Source organism: Ostrea edulis, chromosome 5, assembly GCF_947568905.1.
Source record: "Ostrea edulis chromosome 5, xbOstEdul1.1, whole genome shotgun sequence".
In the NCBI taxonomy this organism is placed as follows: domain Eukaryota; kingdom Metazoa; phylum Mollusca; class Bivalvia; order Ostreida; family Ostreidae; genus Ostrea; species Ostrea edulis.
Genome location: NC_079168.1, coordinates 44,077,030 through 44,100,610, shown reverse-complemented (window position 1 = coordinate 44,100,610; position 23,581 = coordinate 44,077,030). Strand labels below are relative to the sequence as shown.

Here is a 23,581-nt window from a genome sequence, read left to right as displayed (position 1 = left end):
TTTCTCTTTTTAGTTCATTCTTGACCCAAATTGTTATGTTGTCAGTTGATTTGAACATATACCTCAATTGCATTCTTTATTTTATGTTGAGAAAAGTGTTTAACCTTAGTATTTCTATAGCATTAGATCTAATGTGACGCATCTTTTTATTAAATCACCCGAGTTTTCTGATCAAACTTTGCCCGTCGTCTGTTTGTCTGTCATTTGTAAACTTTCCCATTCTCGACTTTTTCTCAAGAAATATACGACCAATTTCTAAGAAACTTATATTTATTGAAATGAGGTATCACTTTTCCTTCCAAGGGAAGATAATCAGCATACAGTAGAGTACAATTGAGGAATAAAAAAAAATACAACCAAAAAGAAAAAGAAAAAAGGATGAGACCGCAAAATCCGAGGCCCCGTGTCACAGCGGGTGTGGCGCGATAAAGATCCCTCCCTGCTCAAAGGCCGTAAGCGCCGAGCATAGGCCGAAATATTGCAGCCCTTCACCGGCAGTGGTGACGTCTCCATATAAGTGAAATATTCTCGAGAGGGACGTTAAACAATAATCAATCAGAAGTAAAAAAAAATATTAAAAAAAAAAAATAAAAAAAAAAAAATTGTACAATAGGATGGATGCTTTAAATCCTCCGATGACAAACCACTGCACCAGGAATTACATACGTGCATTATAATGAAATGCTCCACTGATTACACGTATGAGTCACGTGATTTGCTCTTCACCCGCTGTAAAATGATGGGGATTACTCAAAGTGCTATGGAAGAAAAGTCGCTATCACTGTGGAGCTATCATTCTTCCTCACCTGAAACTCGTTTTAAAGACACCCTTGAATTATGTAAGTTTCTCGTATTTGAAAAAAAATATCGAATCACAGATGGAGTATTGCCAGTATCAATTTAGCTCTTCTACCGATTATATAAGCACTTAAAAATATATGACGTCGCAAAGTCATCCAAGAATACACACGAACTTACTGGAAGCATTATAAAAATCAATTAATTTCAGAAGTAAATTGATATGGCGTGTTAATTTTCAGGGTGTATTCTTTGTTTCATATAAAAGCCCATGCTTTCAAATTTCAAATCAACATTTTTAAACCTCGGAGGTTATTCTATGACATCCACAAAAACACGTACTTTATTTCTTAAACAATTTAACTTAGTAAACCGCATTTGATGATAAAATAGCCAATTGTATTGTGATCTTATTCTTAGGACGCCATATGGCGTGAAATAACGTGAATTAACGGCAACGTAGTTGGATATCAAGAATGTTGATAAAGTCAAATGAACTACGACATAGAAATATAAATTAATTTGTTAGACATATATTATTACTTATTAGGTTTGTTCCTGTAAACGGGTTCCTAAAGTTAATAGAAGGCGAGGCGAAACTATCAGTAACCAACCTAATAAGTGTTTTGTTTTGTCGAGGACCGCTAAGTTTTATATGTTTACATGTATATGTATAAGAAAGAAATACAATTGAAAATAAGGTCCGGACGCCATGTTGCCGTCTAAATTTTGCTACTCGCCGTCTAAAGAAATTTAGGCGATAATCACGTGGCGTATTTTATCCAATGACAGAACGTCATTCTAGTCGGAGGCAAAACAATATTGTATGATCAGCTATACCGTTGATCCCAGAAAACCACACCTAAAGGGATAATAGTTTAGATAGAAATGAATAATCTAATGTCCCAGTGTTTTCAATTTAAGGTAAATTCAATCAATTAGAATTTTAGGAATTTTCTTGGAATTTTATCTAAAAACACATCGTAACGATAATTTTGATGCTCTCTATACTTTAAGGATTGAACTGACCATGCACCAGCTAATGGTTGCGCTCATTACACAAACCATGCCATCGATTACATCGAAATTAATTCAGACGTCTGCAATTAATTTTTTTCTGCCTCAGGAAAACCTGCATTAGATAATAATACGAAACCGAAGGGTTGCACTGCAAGTATTGTCAATTTATTCTAAATTTTCAAAATATTGTTACTATGGCTTCCATAGGATTTGTTTTCCTATCAGGTAAGATTTTTAAACATATATAGAACGGTGCAAAACACAAATACTATTAAAAGATTGTATTTATATGAAGAAATGTTATCAATGTAAATCTTATAGACCCCTAAGTTAAATTCTATAGAATTGTGTGTGTAGGACATGCACATTTAAATAGGTCATGGTTGCTAAGAAAATGTCAATAGGTGTCCATGTTCCAATATAATACATCTTTTATCTGCTCATCTATATACCATTAACATTGTAGATACATTTCTCCTGTAAAACAATCAACCCCTACAGCGTTTATATATATATATATATATCAATTAATTGATTATCACATGTATCGTTTAGATCCTAGGGGTAAACGTAAGGTTGGGTGTTATAATTTATATATATATATATATATATATATATATATATATATATATATATATATATATACTTACTATTGATAAATTATAACAAAAAGTCGTAACAGTGGCACAGTGACTTCTATAATCAGGAAGAAAAAAAATTAAGATCATCGAAAATATGTGATGAATATCGCATTTAGATATGAATCGATGAGTGAGATCTTTGGTCTCGGGAAGGAGGGTGTCCTTCGTTGAATGAGATGCAAAAAAGTATGATTATAAATCTTCATAAAATGAAATTTTATGAAGAAATTATGGGCGTAGTCAAAACTATCATAAGTATAACTAACACTGAGCACCTACACAATTTTATGCTGATCATGTTGTTAAGCATTCACAACTTCTCGGCTTGTCGGAAAGGCCCGAGAAAGTGCGATTGGTTGTAGACCTAAGCGTCTATGATGTTGCTTTGTTCTGGGCGCTTCCTTCTGAAAATTTCCATAAGGCTGATTCAAGACTAAAATCACGAATTGAAGAAACGAACGGGCATATTCTATTTATTCAACAATTATCAAAACTTGTTTTTTTCTGTAAGATAAATATCAAGCATCGATAAACAACGGATTTACGTCATATTGTATTATCTTAAGTTGTCACTAAAAAAAAAAAAAAAAACCCCAGAAAACTGGCTTAGATCCGCCACTTTATTCTCATTATTGTTTTATCAAGGTAGCTTATCCAAAACGAATGTAAGTTTTTAATTAATTTTACGATATTTACTAATCAAGTTAGATTCTATTATACATGTAGCTTACGCACTTCACCTCACTTATGAAATAACATCAAAGGTGCAAGCAGTAACCCTTGAGCAAGCGTTTTGGAGTTTATCGGCAAAATTTGTTAATTCATAAGTATAGAGATATATTAAGCCACCAAAAATCAGACAACACCCCATTTTTATGAGGCGCCGTTTCAATATTTTTGAAGTATTTTCTGATATTAAAAAAATATCATTGATATCAAAAACTCTATTTTTTGATATCAGAAAATGATTTTTTGATATCAGAAATTCAAATTCTTGATATCAAATAATAACAGTCATTTTCTGATATAAAATTTTTTGATTATTTGATATCAAAAATCATTTTCTGATATAAAAAAAATACATCAAATTTTCTGATATCAAGAAATATGATTTTTGATATTAAAAAAATTCACATTCTTGATATAAAAAATATAAGACATTTTCTGATATTAAAAATCGAATTCCTGATATCAAAAAATGATTTTCTGATATCAGGAATTCAAACTGATTTCTTGATATCACAAAATATATTTTCTGATATCAGAAAATAAAAGAAAATGGCGAAAAATCTCTTCATAAATAATGAATACTCCCTTGACCCGTAGAAAATCGCTGAACTACAGTTTACAGTGTCCGATTTGCTTTCTAAAATTCGTTGATGTTTCAGATTCTTTGAAGATTTTTTTAACGATAGAATTATTTTGTTTTTTGATATCAGAAAATAAATTTTTTGATATCAGAAATTCAAATTCTTGATATCAAATAATAACAATCATTTTCTGATATAAAAAATTTGAATATTTGATATTAAAAATTCATTTTATGATATAAAAAAATACATAATTGATAACTCTGGACATATTCAAGATCTAGAAATGAAGTGTTGAAAACGTGATAGGTACATTACGCTGTTTAGGAATATATAGGCCTATATGAATATGATAGTTTGATCTTCCTGTACAGTGCGTCTCCATCATTTTCCTCGGATCTCGTTTGCACTTCTTCAGGATCGACCCCGTTCATTTCATAGCGAATCGCGGACAAAGCAGTGCTGACCATTGTAGATATGGAAGAATTTGCCATAATGAATTAGATTAACCATTTATTCCCCACATGAATCTACAGGTTCACAACAAATTTCAGGCGGGAAGCTGAAGGTTGCATCACAGGGAGCATTCATTAAGTCGATCGAAGTTTTATATGAGTCTTATTTTCTGAAATCAGAAAATACAAATCATTTTTTGATATCACAAAATCATTTTCTGACATCAAGAATTCGAATTCCTGATATCAAAAAATGATTTTCTGATAACAAAAAATCAAATTCTTGATATCAGAAAAATAAGTTATTTATTGATATCAAGAATTAGAATTTTTGATATCAGAAATCTGATTTTTTGATATAAAAAATTCCAAGTTCTTATTTTATATAAAAAATTCAATTTTTGATATAAAAAATTCGATTTTTTGATATCAGAAAATTATTTTTTGATATCAAGAGTTCACATTTTTTAATATAAAAAAAATCAATCTTATTTTCTGATATCAAGAATATGATTTTTTTTATATAAAAAAATCAACCTTATTTTCTAATATCAAGAATTTGATTTTTTATATTAAAAAATCTATTTCTTGATATCAAGAATTATTTGTTGATATCAAGAATTATTTTTTGATATCAGGAATTGGAATTATTGATATCAATAATTCTTTTTTTGATATCAGAAAATACCTCGAAAATATTAAAACGGCACCTCATACACTTTCTTAAAGTGTCGGATCTTAAAAGAGACAAGGCCAATAAGAAATGTATAGAAGCACCGAAGATGCCACGACACTGTTGGTTATTTAAACCTCAAATCGACGCAATCCGCGTCAACATGCAGTCAAATATTAACTGAACAAAATCACATACTACATAATACGGGAAAAAAAAGACAAATATTAATTATCTACATCGTTAACAAAACGATTCAGAAAACTAAATTAAGAAATAAACAATCTCTATCTGTAAAAGTGTACTGGAATGTGAACATACATGTATATATCACAAGGCTGCTTCTGATAAGAATACAGACGTCGGTTTAGAGAGTTCGTACCATCATAGGGCCTATCTATCTATCGTGCGTGCGTGCGCGCGCGCATGTGTGAAATTCGGGATGGCGGTATGCTTAGCCTTTATATGGTTAATTTCAATCAAGCTACTTTTTTTTTAAACCTCTGAGGGATGTAAAATATTCTTCTATAAAACAAAGACGAACACGTTTTCATAAGTACCCTGGAATCAAACTAGATTATTCATCCAGCGTATCAACAAGTTTAGATTCAATTCGATTAATGACGTCATTATCAAATGAAATGACATGGTAACAAGGTATTCTATGCATAAAATATTACTCAGCTCGGTCATCAATAAAGATTCCGAATTTAACACTGTACTTTAAGGTGAATTTTTTGGAGAAGGTAAACAGAAAGACAAGTTTTAAAACATAAAATATACTCAATTTACTCCATCTGTAACTCAGATTGCTATAGGTAATTGTTATATTCATAAAGGTTTACAATTAAATAAAAATGACCTCAATGTTTGTTGTGTAGAATGATATATATGCTGTCATACTTTTGAACTGACGCCACGCATAATCAAAATTCTATAATCAATTTATTGCTCAAGACATAAATATACATGTTCTCACCCACTAGAAGATCTGAGAACACTGCGAATAGGCAAATCTTTTTAAGGAGGTATACTACATCGTCATTATGGCTGACTTCCTTTTAAACCAGAGGTGAAAATATAAAAGTCAACAATATTCGCCTACTCCTTTTAGATTTAATTGACTAGCTGAGTAGCTCAGTGGGGTAGCGTGTCGACTGCTGAACTGTAGATTACGGGTTCGAGTCTTGCAGGGGTTTTAATCCCCCCCCCCCCGATCACTTTCTACTAAAACTGCATCTTTTGACTAAAGAAAGTAAATTTGAAAGTTTTCAATTTCAATATACTGTTGCACATATCCTCCAATTTTTATCAACATCATCAAATTTCTCTGGTGTAGCATTCATTCTTAAAGAAAATATGTATTACAGAAAATGATGAGAGAAATTCTAAACATAATAATACGCCCATAATTCATAAACTAATAAGGATACGATATATAATTGACCATCTTTACATTGAGAATTTTGCATGCATTTTAATTATTGCATATATCAATAGTCAATGAGAGGCAATACATCATCACCAGAGCGCTGATTCATTCAAGCCGTGTTTTTGAAGTATTGGAAAATGTCTTCAAAGACAAGTTTTTGTGATTTTTACAATTCTAATATATGCCATGTGGCAGTGATGATGCTAAAATTAAACTTTGGGTGTGACACATTAGCATATCCTGAAATAAATGTAATCAAATGTCCATTTTATTACACAGACCTTCAATAAATTTTTCAAGGAATTTGTACTCCTTTTCTGGGCATAAACTATAACGCTGAGCGGAAAATGGAGCGGAGAGCAGAGTGGAGTAAAACAATTGAATTTTATTCAAAGAGCATTGTACAAAGCTTAGTTGAAACAATAAAATGATAAAGATAAGAGGTTTGTCAAACGTACTTCATATGGATTTTAGGAAGATTTTATTTCCTTCATACTGCTCTTAGGCTATCAATTATCAAAAGCTTTCAGACAAGAGAGTCCGTGCAAATGCCGCAGCAGCTAGTGCTTTATTCTCATCTATACGAAAAATTCAAATTAAAAGTCCGTAAAAACTGAAATATGCACATAAATTGTGTCATCTGAAAATTGTTTTAAAGCATATAACTTTTTTCACGATATTCTAATTTTCGCTCTCTTTGCAAGAATATTAAGAATTTGCATAAAATTCTCATCAGCTGTTTATCAACTGTGTATTATAATTTTAAAGTTACAAAAAATGTAACTTAGTGAGTAGAAACTCGCAACTCCATGTGTATCACCTCGCTGTTCTGTAGCCTGAGAGATTCGGTCATGTCGATCTTTACAAAAAGTTCCGTTCTCTTATCAGCCGCTTCGCCGGCCATGAGCGGCCAATTTGTCTGATTAAGTTAGAAAGTATCCGTTTCCTGTAATCTATGATGTTATTCGAAGATTTTGCAAAAAATTACTCCTCGGAATGACAATGCAACTCGTTATAAGTTTCTGGGCATCATTTAAATGAATAGATTTATGTTTAGAGAGTTAAATTGGCTTCAATACGCTACAGTTGCAAATATTCATATAATGGTTATTGTGATGTTCAAAAACCGCGACAGCGACATGCAAATCGGAGTTGCAGACACCGCTTAGCCAGTCTACCAAACAATCGGCATCATCACGTGACAAAGATCCAAGTCATGTTTGTGTTCTAGCCATTTCATTCTATTTATAAATTATATGACACTTATATCACATTTCTGAAGCAGGTTTTATTTCTGCAATCCATCGAAACTCAAAATTTGATAATATCCATGTTTGCTTCATTTGCATACAATGACACTTCAACATTTACAAATCAATGCAGCCTGTTAAATGCAATTAACCATTATAAGCACTTTAGATAACAACCTATGAAAAGCGAGTAGAAGGTCTTCTGAGGTTTTTTTTTTGTATGTGTAAAGAATTTACTTTCTTTCGCTTTCATTCAATGGGACGATCACACCTGCATTTTATATTTCTCTTCAAATAATGTGTTTACTATGATGCACTTCGATATTGCATTAGGGAATTCACGTTTGAATGATCGATATTTCATACATATATAATTTTTTGAAAACCACACAAGTGTTCTAATATTAATGATAGTATCAATGCTATTTTTTTGTAAAGTGCTCAAAATCATCATCAGTTATTTCTTCCATTTCTTTTTTAAACAAAAGATGTTATATTACAATTCTTGTGTGTTTTCTTGAAAATAGTTTAGAATGCTTAAATCTACAGCGGCCGATTTCATGCTTTAAATTAAAATTATATCGTCTGAAGTAGTATCTGTCCTGAATATGATGTTGCTAAGGTCATATAATATAATTCTTTATTGCGAAAGACATACATCTCATAGCATTATAACAAAATTGAGCATGCATAATAATTACAAAGCTGGAAATAAACGGCTAATTCTTACAAAGATATCTAGCAGATGTAAATACAATAGTATAATGATAGTAAAAAAGGAGATTGACGACATAATCACACACAGAAAATGATGGATAAAATTAACGATTCCCCAAATTAGCACACCCCCCTCCAGCAAACAGAGGGGTTCCTACTTATTGCGCGTCAGAACACGGTAATGAAAAGCTGTAGCCAAATCTAGCCTCATCTTCAATAGAAAAATTAATGAAAGTTCAGCACGAAGATTAAAGACGGCTTATGTAAAAGAATGCCCAAGAAAAAGATAATTTCATTATGTGGATGAGAATTTAACAAAATTGCACTCACAAAAAAGCGGTAGGAAGGTTGTTCAAGGGACTAAATTGGACAGTAGAGTAACCTTTTGTCAAATCAATTCGATGTACTGGCAGAATTATCAGCATTCGTTTTGGCTTCAGTGAAGGGAATTATACTGGCACATGAACGATCATTACTTTTTAGAAACGGTAGGCATATCGACATAACAAAAACCACACGAAAGATGTTCTCCGAATTTCAACAATTCTAGTCCACTGAAGTAGTTAAACAGTCAAATACTGACGAAAGACATTGTTATCCATGATGAGTAATCTCTTACCGGCACGAAGGAACAATATTAAACTGTATGATCACCTGAAATCAAAACCACAAATTATTAGAAACGGGCCTGGCTTTATCGGGAGCGGAATCTTGACAGAGTGACGTTGATAACAAACATAAGCGATAGTAATACATGTTTTGATACGTAACTGACATGTCTGTTCATTTGTATATGAAAGAAAATCATGATAAATTTACAGAATTTGAACATTTGTTTATCGCAATGGTGAAATATTCTGTCACTTCGATACTCAAGTCTGAATGTGCAAAGAAAAATAACTCTACGTGTATTTAGAAAAATGTTATATTGCGGAAAATGGTGTTATAACGCATAAAAAGGCATTATAATGCAACGTAAACCAGCTTTAAAACGCCTTTCAAACCAGCGTACGCGTATTAAAGCGATTCAAGGCGTTTTAAAGCGAAAAAAAAAGCGGAATACCGCGAAAGACAGACATAGCGTCTTTCAAAAGGAGTAACAACATAAAAAGGCGATATAACGCCATTTCAACGGGCATTCTACCACGGTTATTGCAAAGATCAAAGAAATGCCGTGGTCATTATTCTACGATGTACCTTCAAACGTATTAACTGATTATGAATGTTACACATCTCGCTTGCACTTCTAGTTTTGCTAATGCAACAATAAAGTCGATGACTGATATTTCAATTCTATAATCATAAAAATCAAACCAATATAGTTATGTTGTAAAACAAATTCGTAAATGACTGAAGAACATTAGTTCTTCAGTATATAAACCAATCATCTGCATTCCGAGAGCGAAACACATGCACAGACAAGTTTTTCTTAAACTGTATTCCAAGCAATTGATATAATCTGTTAATATCAAACTAAATACTTGAATATTATTTTTTCCAAAATAGATTTAGAATACCCCTACCATCTCACCTTTTTCGTCAGCAAAATACACTGTAGATCTGGACCGTTTCGGAAACTGCCATGACGTCACAGTGATTTAATTCGTAGCTATATCGGAAAACGATCGGCTGTACATTTTTGAGCCGTAGTAGAATAGCTGTAATATTCTTGTTTTCGTGTATGTTGCAGGATAACTTCCTTGGTTCCAAAATGTTGTTTGAAATAGACAAACCTCACATTTCTCGACCTCGGAGGTTATCCTCCAATATACACGAAAACGCGATCATTATTTCTTAATTACATGTATACGAAGTGAAATGGTGTACATGTAATAACGCGATTATTATAGGTTATAGACTTTGTATGGGAAAATATGACGACCGAGTTTTTTGGCGCGTAGACGGACCGAGCTTGCGAGGTCCGTTCGCGACAAAAAACGAGGTCGTCATATTTCCCATACAAAGTGTATAACCTTTTTATTATATACTTTCAATTTCATTTAGAAACTAACAATAATTTTATTTTTAACAATAACTTTATCGGTTTAACTGAGTAAAAGATGAAAAACACGAAAAATTTGAAAATTAACGGCGTAGAAATTTGATTGTGACGTAATGTTTGCGGGCCGGAATGTTTCCGGGCATATATCGTGTGATATATGCCCGCAAACTTTTAAAGAAAAAAGAAGAGATGAAATTGAAAGTATATAATAAAAGGTGTTATTACACCTTACTAAAGGCATTATAATGTAAAACTTATACGGTACCAATTTTGATGCACCGGATGCGCATTTCGACAAATAATGTCTCTTCAGTGATGCTCAACCGAAATGTTTGAAATCCGAAATAACTATGAAGTTTTAGAGCTAAATATAGTCAAAAACAGCGTGCCAAAAAAAATGGAGCCAAATTCGTATATGCATGCATGAGCTATGCATGAGGGAGATAATCCTTAATTTTGAAATGAATTTCTAAATTTTATAACAGCAATTAAATATATATCCGTATTTTCAAGCTAGTAACGAAGTACTTAGCTACTGGGCTGTAGAGACCCTCGGGGACTAACAGTCCACCAGCAGAGGCCTCGATCCAGGGGTCATAATGTAAAACTTATACGGTATAATGTAAAGTGAAAAAGCGTAATGAAGCGGGAAAAAAACCCAACGTAGTGACGTGAATGAAAAGGCGTTATATCGCGAATCAGAAGGCGTAATTACGCCTTTCAAGAGACGTTATAACGTAAAAATGGGTCAAAGACTCAATTGGCCGGGTTGCAATATTTAGAGTAAATAATTTGGGTAGGGATTTATTTGGTGGTAGTTATCTGGAGGACTGTTATGATTTGTTATGGCCTTAGTGTTGAAGGAGGCAGAATTGTAAAGTAAATTAAATCAAAACGAGTTTTGACGAGTGGAAAAAATGTTAGTTCCGTATCGGTAACGTGAGCGGACACGATTGTTTCCGGATACAGGGACGGATTTTTGTCTTGTAAAAATGCCGATATATATATAAAAAAAAACACATCACATAATGCCGCAGGGCTTTTATTGATTAATAAAAAAACATGATACAGTGCTCCAAGTCGCATCTGCTATCAGGTCGCATTATGGCGACCTAAAAATATTTCTGGTCGCCATTTTCAAATTTCTAGTCGCCATGTTCAAAATTTCTACTCGCCATAGTAAAAGCTTTTGTAAATATAAGACTTACAAGTTTTTTTTAAAAATATGAATATCTTGCAAGTAAAAAATCAACACCATGTATACATTTTGTTTGTTTATATTTTGAAACTGAATAGAAATGTACTGTGAAACATGCTGGATGCTAACAAGTCAAGTATTTACTCTGGCAAAAGTTGTATTGCATTGGGCCATCCTGTATATTTTACAGTACGCTTCTGGGGAAGAAACCCAGCGTTCTACACAAGGATTTGCTTTAAAGTTATCAATAAGTGGGCCTTCACTGCTTATCATGTTATGCGAATAAGATTAAGAGCTCCTAGTTTTGTTGAATCTTTTGCTGAACAATTAGTACCAGCATCAATAAGAACACTACATCCCGAGTTTGATTGTCTTTGAAAATTAACAGCAACAGTTGCCCCGCTCGACTTACTGCTAATAATGCAGTCACGGACAACGACATGTCTCTTACTGTTACCGTGAATACTCACATTTCCACGTTTGAAAGATGTACACTCGGTCGTGGCGAAATAGGACAATGGATGTCTAGAAATTGTGGACGTTGCAGGCTTATTGGCCTCACAAATTCTGCAAAATATTTTGCCATCACGAAAATTTCCTCCGCCATTTCAGGACTGGGGTTCTTCCTTTACTTTTGCATTTCTCTTTAGACATTGCTACGCCATCTTTTGATGCAGAACTTTCCCCGTGTGATTCTTGAATTTCTTTGTTACATGTACAAGGCTGAGGCTTCTGTTTTTTACTATTGATAAATCCAAAGTGCTCTAAACCTCGTTTTCCCGCCATCTTGATTGTTTTGACCGAGACTAAAAATATTTATTCAGACTTCCGATCCCGATTCTAAAATTTTACTGGTTGCCCAAATTTTCTTCACTCGCGAAAATGCGACTTAATTATAATCTCTAGTCGCAAAATTGATTTTCTGGTCGCAAATGCGACCGTTTTACTCGCAACTTGGAGCACTGACTGATATATGTAATATTAAGTAATAATAACTAAAATGAACAATAACTTCAGGTGCTTGAATTGTATATGATTATATGATAAAGAAACAGAATTTCTCTATTTATATTGCAAATTTACAACTCATGCCCAGAAAATTTGACACTCATATATAAATGAATTTTTCCTCAGAGGCAGTGCAACTAAATTTAACCACAAAAGATAATCTCACTTAACTTTTTCAAGTTGAACTCTATTTTTAGTAACAACTTTTTGCTGTAGCGCCCATATTCGACCAGGGCCGTAACTGCCGATGAGGCAGACGAGGCAACTGCCTCGTCTGATTTTTTGGCAAAAAAGAAAATAAAATTATATAAATGTTATATTATAGGATATATGTTTAAAATGAAGACAAGCACCTTTGTCTTTGACACCATATTACGATTCTTTACATAGTACAAATGAAACACAAACATGATAAATTGGGATTTAAAAAGTGTCATTTTCAGTCGTAAAGTCAATCGGCGGCCCCCAATCCCCTGCCTCCCCTGATTTAGAACCCTACTTACGGCCCTGTCGACAAAGGTCAGACTTCAAAAAACCAAGTGCATAACTTCAATATATATACTTACTTTCTGCAAAGTTTCAAGGTTGTACATTAAAAACTGTAGGAGGAGTTGATTTCACAAAATTTCCCCGCCCACCCGCCCGCCCGCCCGCCCGCCCGCCCTTCACCATACTATAGACCGGATTTGCACTTCGTGCAACCCGGCCAAAAATGGTTCATAACGCGAAAATCAAATATAAAAGGAAACGTGTTCGTCTTGACCAGTTTTAGAGTAATAGAGATTTTGACAATACTAGCTCATTCGGACGGAATAATATACTTAACGTATCTACACTGAAAAGGAAATTGAAATCACTTAATTCAGTTACATCGTCGTAGCATTAGCTAGGATATACTTGAAATCACTTAATTCAGTTACATCGTCGTAACATTAGCTAGGATATACTTGAAATCACCTAATTCAGTTACATCGTCGTAGCATTAGCTAGGATATACTTGAGGTTGTTCTTGTCTCCCAGTTTGAGACTTCGAGTGCTTTGTTAGGATATCAGTGAATGCATTTGAAGTACATGTATGAACAATGTGGATATTTCAAAGGACGCTGTTTATGAATTAATGTGTCGTTTTGATCCAAAAGGTTTTCAGAGCAGAAAAAGCACTTTTCATATTTGTGTAAAAATATTCAAATATCACTTGCATATGGTGTTTATGTCTCTCAACTGATTCAATAATTAAGCGATAGTATGCTTTGCGTATGTTCAATTTTCAAATCGAGGCAGGCTTCTGACAAATAAGTTGATTTTACAGGTGTTTCAATAGTCTCATTTAAATATCTCATTTCGCGAATTCTATGGTTGTATGAATGATCTAATTTGCAAATACAAGCAATAATTGGGTCGAATGGTGTCTGGTGTGTTTCATGTTCTTTACATACTGAATTTGACTACGGATTACTCCGTTTACCTGTTCAAGAGATAGGACGCACGGCTGGGGTGACCGGTCAACAGGATATAATTACTCCTCCTAGTTACCTGATCCCCACTCTGGTATATGTCCAGGGGTTCATGTTTGCCCTTGTCTTAATTTTTAAAAAATCTTTTATAGGATTTATATCTTATTGAAAATAAATATTAACGACAAACTAACAACTCAACTTTATGACAAGCGGGATGATTTAAAATTTTCCATTTTCAGCTTCCCATATTCATACATGTAGCAATATTTCATTATTACCTGCAAATGGGGTTTATATCTCAACTGATTTGATACACAAGAGCTTTTTCTGCACAAGATCAGTTTTTAAATCGAGACAGACTACTGGCAAACAAGTTGATGGCGCAGGGGTTTCAACAGTCTCGTTTAAAGTCAAACTTTTGCAAATTCTATGGTCGTTATAATAATCTAATTTGCCAATACAACCTATCGTTGGGTCGAATGCTGTCTGACACGTTTTATACCGATTGTTAGGCCGTTCTTGGCACTCTAATTTTGACTACAGATAACACTCCGCTTACCTGATCAAGATATAGGGTTCACGGCGGGTGTGAACGGTCGAAAGGGGATGCTTACTTCTCCTAGATACTTGATCCCACCGCAGGTATATCCAGGGATCGATCAGTGTTTGCCTGACTCTCTAAAGTTAATGCGGAAAATTAAATAAGTTTCAAAATGAGGACCCAAAATCTATAATCATGTCGCGCAAAGGCAGTTAACACTTTTAGGGAGTGCGACATGCACTTCGCGTTTTACTGGGAGAACGTTATCTGAAAGAGAAAGTGGAAAGGCCAAGATGAAAAGCGACAGGGAGACCAAGTAGTACGTCCAATTCACCTCCACAAGACCAAGACAATAAATGAACTCGCATATGACCAATCTTGGGGAGGACACATTAGCACAGAAAAAAATAAAATAAACTATTTTACATATCTTTTACTAGCCGGTAATATTTGTTATATTTTGTGACAGGAATGAAACGCGTTCCTCATGAAAGGTGAAGATAACAAACAGTGATCAATCTCATAAATCCCATAAGCAATACAAAATAGACACACCAGAGGTGAGATCAGGGCCCAGTTTCATAAAACTTTCCTAAGATATATCTTAAGATGTGTCGTAAGATATTCTTAAGTTCTAACTTACGAATTTCTTAAGAATATCCACAACTGTTTCACGAAACGTTCATAAGAAATCTCTTTTCCTAAGATATATCTTAAATATGTGTATATCAAAACAGGTAATCAGTGTTTTCAGATTTTGCATTTACAGTTTAAATACCGGTAGTGAATGAATGGTTTGTGTAAATTAATCATTAAAAAATTATAATTGGTATAAAACCTTATTAGATACACACTACAAACGATTAAATTTGACATTGGTACATAGTTTCATAGAGAGAGGGGGGAGGGGGGCCTGGCCCTGTCACCTGTTTCAGCCCGATATTGCAACTACATGTAGAAATTCAACACATTTCAATAATTGACGGTCTGTCATGTTTCAATGATTTTATTGTTCAACTCACTATCCAATTCAACCAATAAATAGAGCCACACAACCCATGCCATGCTCGAAATATAAACATGTTGCAGTCAAAAAGAAATCCTAATATCTCAACGGCAGAAATAGAAAATTTAACTGAGGAGGTAGAAAAAAGAAAAGAAGTGTTATTTCCAAACAGAACTCCAGCGTTACAAATTCAGCTAAAAAAAAAAACAACGGGAAGAAATTACAGCAAAGGTAAACGCAGAAAAGGACAGTTGATGAGCTAAAAAAGAAATGGAGCTGCTTAACGAGTGATACGAAAAGGGAGATAGCGTTAAATAGACGAGAACAGCGAAAAACTGGCGGTGGCCCCCTGCCCAGAGAAGTAGAAATCACTCCAATAGAGGACAAAATCCAAGCTATAATTGGAAACACGTGTGTTTCTGGGATTTCGGGTGGGGTTGATACTCTCGATAAGGAACCTTCAAGTTCCACTAAGCCCTCTACATCTCCTTCAAGTATCTTGATGTAGTTAGGGCTCATGTTTGAAAGTAAAGAAGAAACGTCTCTAATTATTCTGGAAACGTTGGACTTACTGATACCGTGGAGATCAGCAGTCACCAATTGGAAATTCCCCGTGACATAAAACCTGAGAGCAGCCAGGACTTGTAACGATGTTGGCAATGATTGGGACCTACGAGTGGGTCTTTTCAAATCGTTTTCCATCATTTCGCATAAGTCGATGATCAAATGAAGTGGTAGTTTAAATTTTGAAACAATCTCCATGTCGTTCATATAATCTAAAGGATTGTTTCCATCTCTGACAGTGGCGGATTTAAGGGGGGCGCAGCAGCCCCCCCCCCCCTAAAATTTTCAAACTTAACGTAAATCGTGGTATCTTGTTTAGAAAAATGTACAAAACAATGTAAGAAGCAATAATTTCTTCCACTCCCGGAGAAATGAATGACAAAATCTATTGATTTCTCGAATTACTTTATTGGGAGAACTTTAATTTTTTCCAAAAACACTTAAAATTTGCGTCATTTTATTAATTTCACCTCATGAAAAATTAATAGAAAATAGTACAAAAGACTAAATAGGAGATATATTTCAAGCCCTATAAAATCTGTAAAACCGAGGAGCTTTCGGGGGCTTCGCTCCCTGGGCCCAAACCAGGGCTTCGCCCCCAGACCCCCTGCCTCATAAAGTGGCGCCCCCGTAACCGTAATTCCTGGATCCGTCCCTGTCTGAACTGCCTTTCTCGTCAACCTGACGACGACACAGCAAAATAAAGGCCGCCGCCATATTTAGTTTGAACTTAAGACACCTACTTACCTGTCGTAAAGTTACGAAAGAACTTATGAAAATCCTAAGATACGACACTTTTTGTGAAACGGATAAGGAATGAACTTAGGAAAAATTTATGTCTTAAGTTAGATCTTAGTCGTAAGTTAGTTTTGTGAAACTGGCCCCAGGTGCCTAGGAGGAGTAAGCATCCCCTGTCGACCGGTCACACCCACTGTGAGCCCTATATCTTAATAAGGTAAACGGAGTTATCTGTAGTCAAAATCAGTGTGCCACGAACGGTCTAACAATCGGTATGAAACATATCAGACAGCATTTGACCCAATGATAGGTTGTAATGGCAAACTAAATCGTTATAACGACCACAGAATTGCGAAATGCTGACTTTAATTAAACGAGAAAATTGAATTCGTTTGAAAGCACCAATGGTCAACACACCCATTATAACGGAGCCGTTTTATAAAATATTTATGGATATTGTCAATTTCTGTTCTAAAACCAAAAAGGGCGATATATTCATCCACACCATTGTTGATGATGCTACATGCTAGCTAGAACCATTCGCTTTGAAAAGTGGTGATGCGGAGAGTGTCGCTAATGCTCTCTTGGAACTTTGCAGTCGAGTTGGAAGTCAGCTTATGAATGATTTATTTGCGCTGTTGAAATGGAAGTTGAAAGTAAAAGAATCCCGAAGTCGAAGGGGAATTTAGGTTTGCGCTCCGTCCGTCTGTCTGTCTTTCTGTCTGTCCGCCAGTCCTGCAAATCAGTTTTTCACACTTTTTTCTTTGTTCTTGCAGATATTTATTTCATATTTGGTACATTGCTTTGCCATAACAAGTTACAGATCAAGTTTGAATTTGGTTTTGGTCCGTTGATTTTTCACTTAGTTATGACCCTTGGACTTAGATAAATCCCATGAATTATCAGTTTTCCGCACTTTTTTTTGGTTGTGCTTGCAGATATTCATTTGATATTTGTTTTTGGTCCGTTGATTTTTCAATAAGTTATTGCCCTTGGACTTAGAAGAATAGCATGAATGATCAGATTCCGGACTTTTTTGGGGGTTTTGCTTGCAGGTATTCATTTGATACATTGTTTTGCCATAACATGTTACAGATCAAGTTTGAATTTTGTTACTTTTCGCTGAGTTACGGCTCTTGGACTTCGAAAAATAGTGTGAATTATCAGTTTTTCGGACATTTTGTTTTGTTGTGCTTGCAGATACTTATTTGATCATTGGTACATTTTTAGTTCGCCCCCACAAAGTTGATCAGAACTAGTGAAGTCACATCCACATCTGTAGATAAGAGCACTACACTCATCAAAACTTCTAGCATAGTAATACAACAAAGTAGCTAAATTATTCATGATCACCTACATTTCACAGTTCATTGACTTGGTTAAAGACCTAAACCTAATTATGAATTTGTCTTTTTTCCTGGTTTAGTCTTTGTACCCGAATAGTAATTGATTTCCAACCATTCCTATCCTTGTTTCCCATCCCCCCTTTACCATAATCTACATAAGGAACTTCGGATATTATTGTGGTCCAGTAATTCTTGCGACCGGTAGAGGACTACTAGTATGTATTGCCATACAATACTTTCAGAATGCTTGTTGTACTTAGACATTTCACTCACCTCTCACTTGTAAAATGATGAAAGCGAGGTTTTTCAATCTTTTATACAATGCAAATATATAATAAGATAACCACCTACTGAATAAAATATTGCTTAACAGTTTCTTCTTAGTCACGATTTAACGTCTGTTAACTGACAATGATGTACAATTGAAATATTTTAAAAATATAAGTGTAATGATATAATAAAATGAAGAATATGATAATATAATATACTACGTAATTCATATTCCACAATTGTTTTACACAAATGACCGTAAATTCTGAATATAATTCAAAACAACTATTGCAAAAACAAAATTAATAGGATTTCCACATTTTACATATTAATTGCAAATAAGTACGAACTCGAATGACCAAAACATATTTGTTCGGATTGAAATACCTGGACCGAATAACTAAAAGAAAATTAATCATGTTGTTGAAAAATAAAAAGAATATGTAATCAATTTTGGAAATCATGGCTAATAAACGAGTTCTCATAATTAAAAAAAGTTCTCGCAACCATCTTAAAGGCGGCATCTAAATTGGTAGAAGGAACGACACAAACTAACTCAATTTTATGACAAACTTCAGATTCTCCATCGTCAACTTCCCATATTTATGTAGCAATATACCATCATCATCTACATATGATGCTTGATTATGTATCTCAACTGATCCGGTACGCATGAACATAAACTGCGTATGATCCGTTTTTAAATTAAGGTAGGCTACTGATAAACAAGGTGATATTATAGGGGTTTTAACAGTCTGGTTCAAAGTCAGCGTTATACAAATACAACCTACCATTAGGTTGAATGCTGTCTGACGTGTTTCATATCAATCGTTAGGCGGTTCTTTACATACTGATTTTGACTACGGATTACTCCGTTTACTTGATCAACATATAGTTTGACCGATCAACAGGGAATGCTTATTCCTCCTAGGCACATAATCCCACCTCTGGTGTGTTAAGGAGTCCGTGTTTTCCCTACTCTTGATGTTCTACTCTTTGTTAATGTTGGGGTTATGAGATTGATCACTGTTCGCTATCTTCACTTTTTCATGTAGATATTATCCTATTAAAGGATATAGTAAATACATAATAAAAAAAATTAAAGATAAAGAAATATAACTACATTATATCATCAATAAACCACATCTTATGTATATGTTTTCCACCTACACTGATACATGGGCTTACATGCAGGAGGCATATGACAATGTATGCCCAAGATAAACGAAAATTTATTAATTCTTCTTAATTATGCTTATTGTGGAGTATTAACTTAACTAAAATTGATATGTATCTTGCAGTAATTAGTTGCATATTGCTACGGAGCTGCTCAATTCTGACCGATGGTCGTCAATGCACCCAAGGCTCTACTAACCGGCATTGCCTACCAGCCATGGAATTTAAAATTTTCCCAAATCCAAAAAAGCGACGTCCTCGCCCCACTAAACCGTATACACATAAACCAAATCACTTTATCAGACAGACGCCTTTTCCAATTCAGAATGTGATGTATGTTACTTCAACTGTTAGTAATCTAGCGACCACAACCCAAAAAATGAGATTACTTCCTCCTCCGCCCCCAATTCCTCTTCCAGAAAATTTCGAACTGCAGGTGAAACAGAAGTCAGACGCATCATCTCTATTTTCACAAACGTTTGGAACATCTAATAAATTGAGACAAAATATAACCACCGTGGATATTTCTAATTCTTTAACTGAAGCAAAGGAAACCAGGACTCCTGTGCCACATCTCTTGACGTCAGCACAGAAAAAATACTCAAGTCCAAGAGGTATGAAAGCTGTAAAAACGAAAAGTAAATCTCTTAACTATAAATTGAATAACTCAAAATCACGGACAATTAAACCAAAACTTAAAAAACTGGTTCATAGAAGCAGGAACGCGAACAAGAACAGAAAGAAACAAAGAAACCTTAGAAGGAAGAAGAAAACGAGAATACAATCCAATAATGTTACACGTACAGGAGCACGGAGAACATCCAATACACCAAACAGCAGGGGGTATATGCGGAACATGAAAAGAAAAGCTCACGCGACTTCGTCTAAACCGAAAAATAGAGGTATGCAAGTCAAATCAAATTCGAAAAATCGGGGTAAAACCAACTCTACTTTCTCAGCTATTACAGCAAAACCTGCAACAATTGACATACCTAGATCCCACAATCTACTTAAACAAGTTAAGGGTACAAACTCTACAAAGATAAAGTCAATAAGTACAACTGAAAGACCACAACTTTTGTCGTCCTTTGAAATAATACGAAATCCAAATCGTGAGTTAGCTGGAAGAACAAGAAAAGCAAAGATGAAGAAATATGAGAAGACAAAGAAAAATAATGGAAGGAAGTCCGTACCGGACTACACACAGAAAAATTTAAAGGTAGTCTTAAATTTTTCAGAAGACAGCACTAAACAAACATCAAGGAAAATTTCCCTACATACAATGTTTACTGCAGCAGAAAATACAGTAACGTCAATTATTCCACAAACACACACTCCTGAAGCGACCTTGTCCACTCAACCTACTTCTCCAAATACTACACCAAATGTTTCAAAACCACACCATGCAAGACAAAACAGATTGATAACACAAGAAAAAGCAACGGAAACGTTTAAGACTCCGACCACTTCTTTAGATGATCGTTATCGGCAAAAATTCGTGAAAACAACATCAAAACCGAAGAGCTATGCGAAACCAATGGGTGCTAACGCACAGTCTTCATTTACTCTAGGATCAACGACAATAGCCCCGGATATTTTACCAAAACTGAATGAAAAACAACTACAAAGTGTTACCGGAAAGATTACAACAGTATCCAAACAAAGAAAGATAGAAGCAGATATTACCACGGATATTTCACCCACTGTACTAGTACTTCAACAAAGACGTACCCAAACGACAATCAGACAGGGTATAGTGCCTGCTTTTCGACAAAGCACTAAAACACAACAGTTTTCTTTACAAGCGAGAAATACTAAATCAAGAGAATATAAAGGAGCAGAAAACGCTGAAATTACACAACCCATTCATAATTGGATACCAGACACAAAAAATCCGAGAACACTGCATAAACACGAGGTCAACAGATCTTGGTCGGTGAAAGTGAATCCCTCGCAAGAAGATTGGACATCCAGCGACAATCGTGCGTCAGCGGTCGGCATCGGTTCAATCGGTATTATAGTTATACTGGCCATTATCACTGGTGTCGTCTGTCTAGATGCTGCAACGTTGTATAGAGATGCAAAGAGAATCAGAAAGAAGATATATAGAATATTCAGACCACTGAACAAACGCCAATGCAAAGACACTTCTGTCTCGAAAAACCTGCCGAAATGGGCACATTTTGTTACGACCAGAGAAGCATAAGATATGTGAAAGAAATGAATTAACAACAGTGACTTTATTATGTCAATGTTTTCGGAATGTTGTGTATAATGAGCAAACCACCTCTTTGTAACTGTATGTGAAAACAATTGCAAGAGTTAATTTTCTTACTGCACATGTATTTTCATTGCATGCAAATTCTAAAGCATTAAATGTAACAAGTATATTTTTATCAGTTTTAACTTTACAGGAAGGTGGAGTTGGGGGGGGGGGGGGGGTCAATGTTCTTTTTGTGATGTGATACTTGGGGTTGGGGTGTTGGTTAAATTCATCATTTTTGCACTTTTCAAAGGATGACTCGATAGAATGGATCACTTTCTAATTCCTCATGCAATACTGAAATTTCAGGGGGAAAACTTCATTCCGTGTTACTAACTTTGATGTACACCAGCATGTGGTGAATTTGATCAACCTGTATGGAAAGCTAACGGGGTTAAAATTCAATCCCTGTAACTGTGTATTTGTAACTACGCAATGCAGCATTCGTTCATTTTAAATGTAGAAATGTTAAACGTAAATGTAGAAATGCTTAATAAAATTTAACAATTACAGTGCTTATCATTAGTGTAATGTCAATCCAGTGGGTTGGATTGACTGTGTAAATGGTGTTACACAATGCATTGATTGATTGATTGATGTTTTCCACCACACTTAACAAGTTTTCAGTTATCTGGTGGTGTCACATGTAACACACAGCCAATTGTATTGCTTGGATTTACTATTAACGAATAAAGGTATAGAGCTCTAAATATAGGTTCGCCGATGTAAAAACAATAAAGCAAATGGTATAAGATTCTACTCTGTATTCTAATACATTCATACATAATCAATCTACATTACTACCAAAGTCCATCCCGAAATTCTGTATACTTCCCAAGATATGCAGAAATGAATTTGGAAAAATGTCTATTATATTTGGCCGAATTTTAGCTGGGCCCTGGCACTACATCACTGAACAAAATGTTTGCGCATTGCAAGTTATTACATAGAATGTGCAGCATTAGATATCATTTCTAAGTTGAATTTCTTACCCCAATTCATAAACTAAAGTCCGTAAAAGCTCTTAGTGTCTGTAAATTGTAAAACTCTGCAATTTCACTTATCACAGCCATTTTGACCGGGGGAACTAATTACCCAAAATTGATGAAAAGACCCATATCGATTTAGAGACTCAAATACTATTTTTTATCAATATTAATTCATTATAGTACATTTATGCTAATAACAAGTCTTTATAAAGATACAAATGTCTTCTTATATTTATTTTTATCCAAACCACATTAACACAAGTGTTTGACAATTTATTGTATTGTATTGTTTATTGGCTTTAAGCCTTACGGCTCATCAGCATAATACATATTCAATTACAAAGTATAAACAAAAAAGATATATACAGTATGAAAAGTGGAGTGAATATTAGAGGATGGACATACATGAAGAGAGTTATAAGACAAGTTTACATAAAAAAGAAACCAACAAAAACCAGCATATACATTAGACGATAGTTTGGCTAGATCGTAAGAGTAAAGCACCTTTTAAAAATTTACCCAGATTACAGATTTGTTTTCTATTATGAATTGACATCAATTGTACCAGTTTAAACATAGAAGCATGCGACCAATAATATTTTTTTATATATGCAGATCTGAGGTTTTTGTACAAAGGACAAGGACAAGGATAATAATGATGTTAATTTGGGTAGTTGGATTATATTAGTTATACAGATAGGTGTTAATTAGTGCATATACTGGGATA

At 34.4% G+C, this 23,581-nt stretch overlaps 1 protein-coding gene across 1 annotated transcript; it reads left to right on the top strand.

Annotated features, from left to right (window-relative positions):
- The first annotated feature begins 1,932 nt into the window (after positions 1-1,932).
- LOC130054537 (uncharacterized) lies at positions 1,933-22,377 on the top strand. Its single transcript, XM_056164550.1, has 2 exons — positions 1,933-2,043; positions 19,728-22,377. Exons 1-2 carry the CDS (start codon positions 2,013-2,015, stop codon positions 21,806-21,808), a joined length of 2,112 nt encoding a protein of 703 aa, XP_056020525.1. The 5' UTR covers positions 1,933-2,012; the 3' UTR covers positions 21,809-22,377.
- Positions 22,378-23,581: the final 1,204 nt, after the last annotated feature.

Excerpts from the sequence above, each read along its gene's own strand:
- LOC130054537 (XM_056164550.1), top strand. The coding sequence starts at position 2,013 with ATGGCTTCCATAGGATTTGTTTTCCTATCAG. Across the intron at positions 2,044-19,727 it reads AGGATTTGTTTTCCTATCAG|TAATTAGTTGCATATTGCTA; the intron begins GTAAGATTTTTA and ends TGTATCTTGCAG.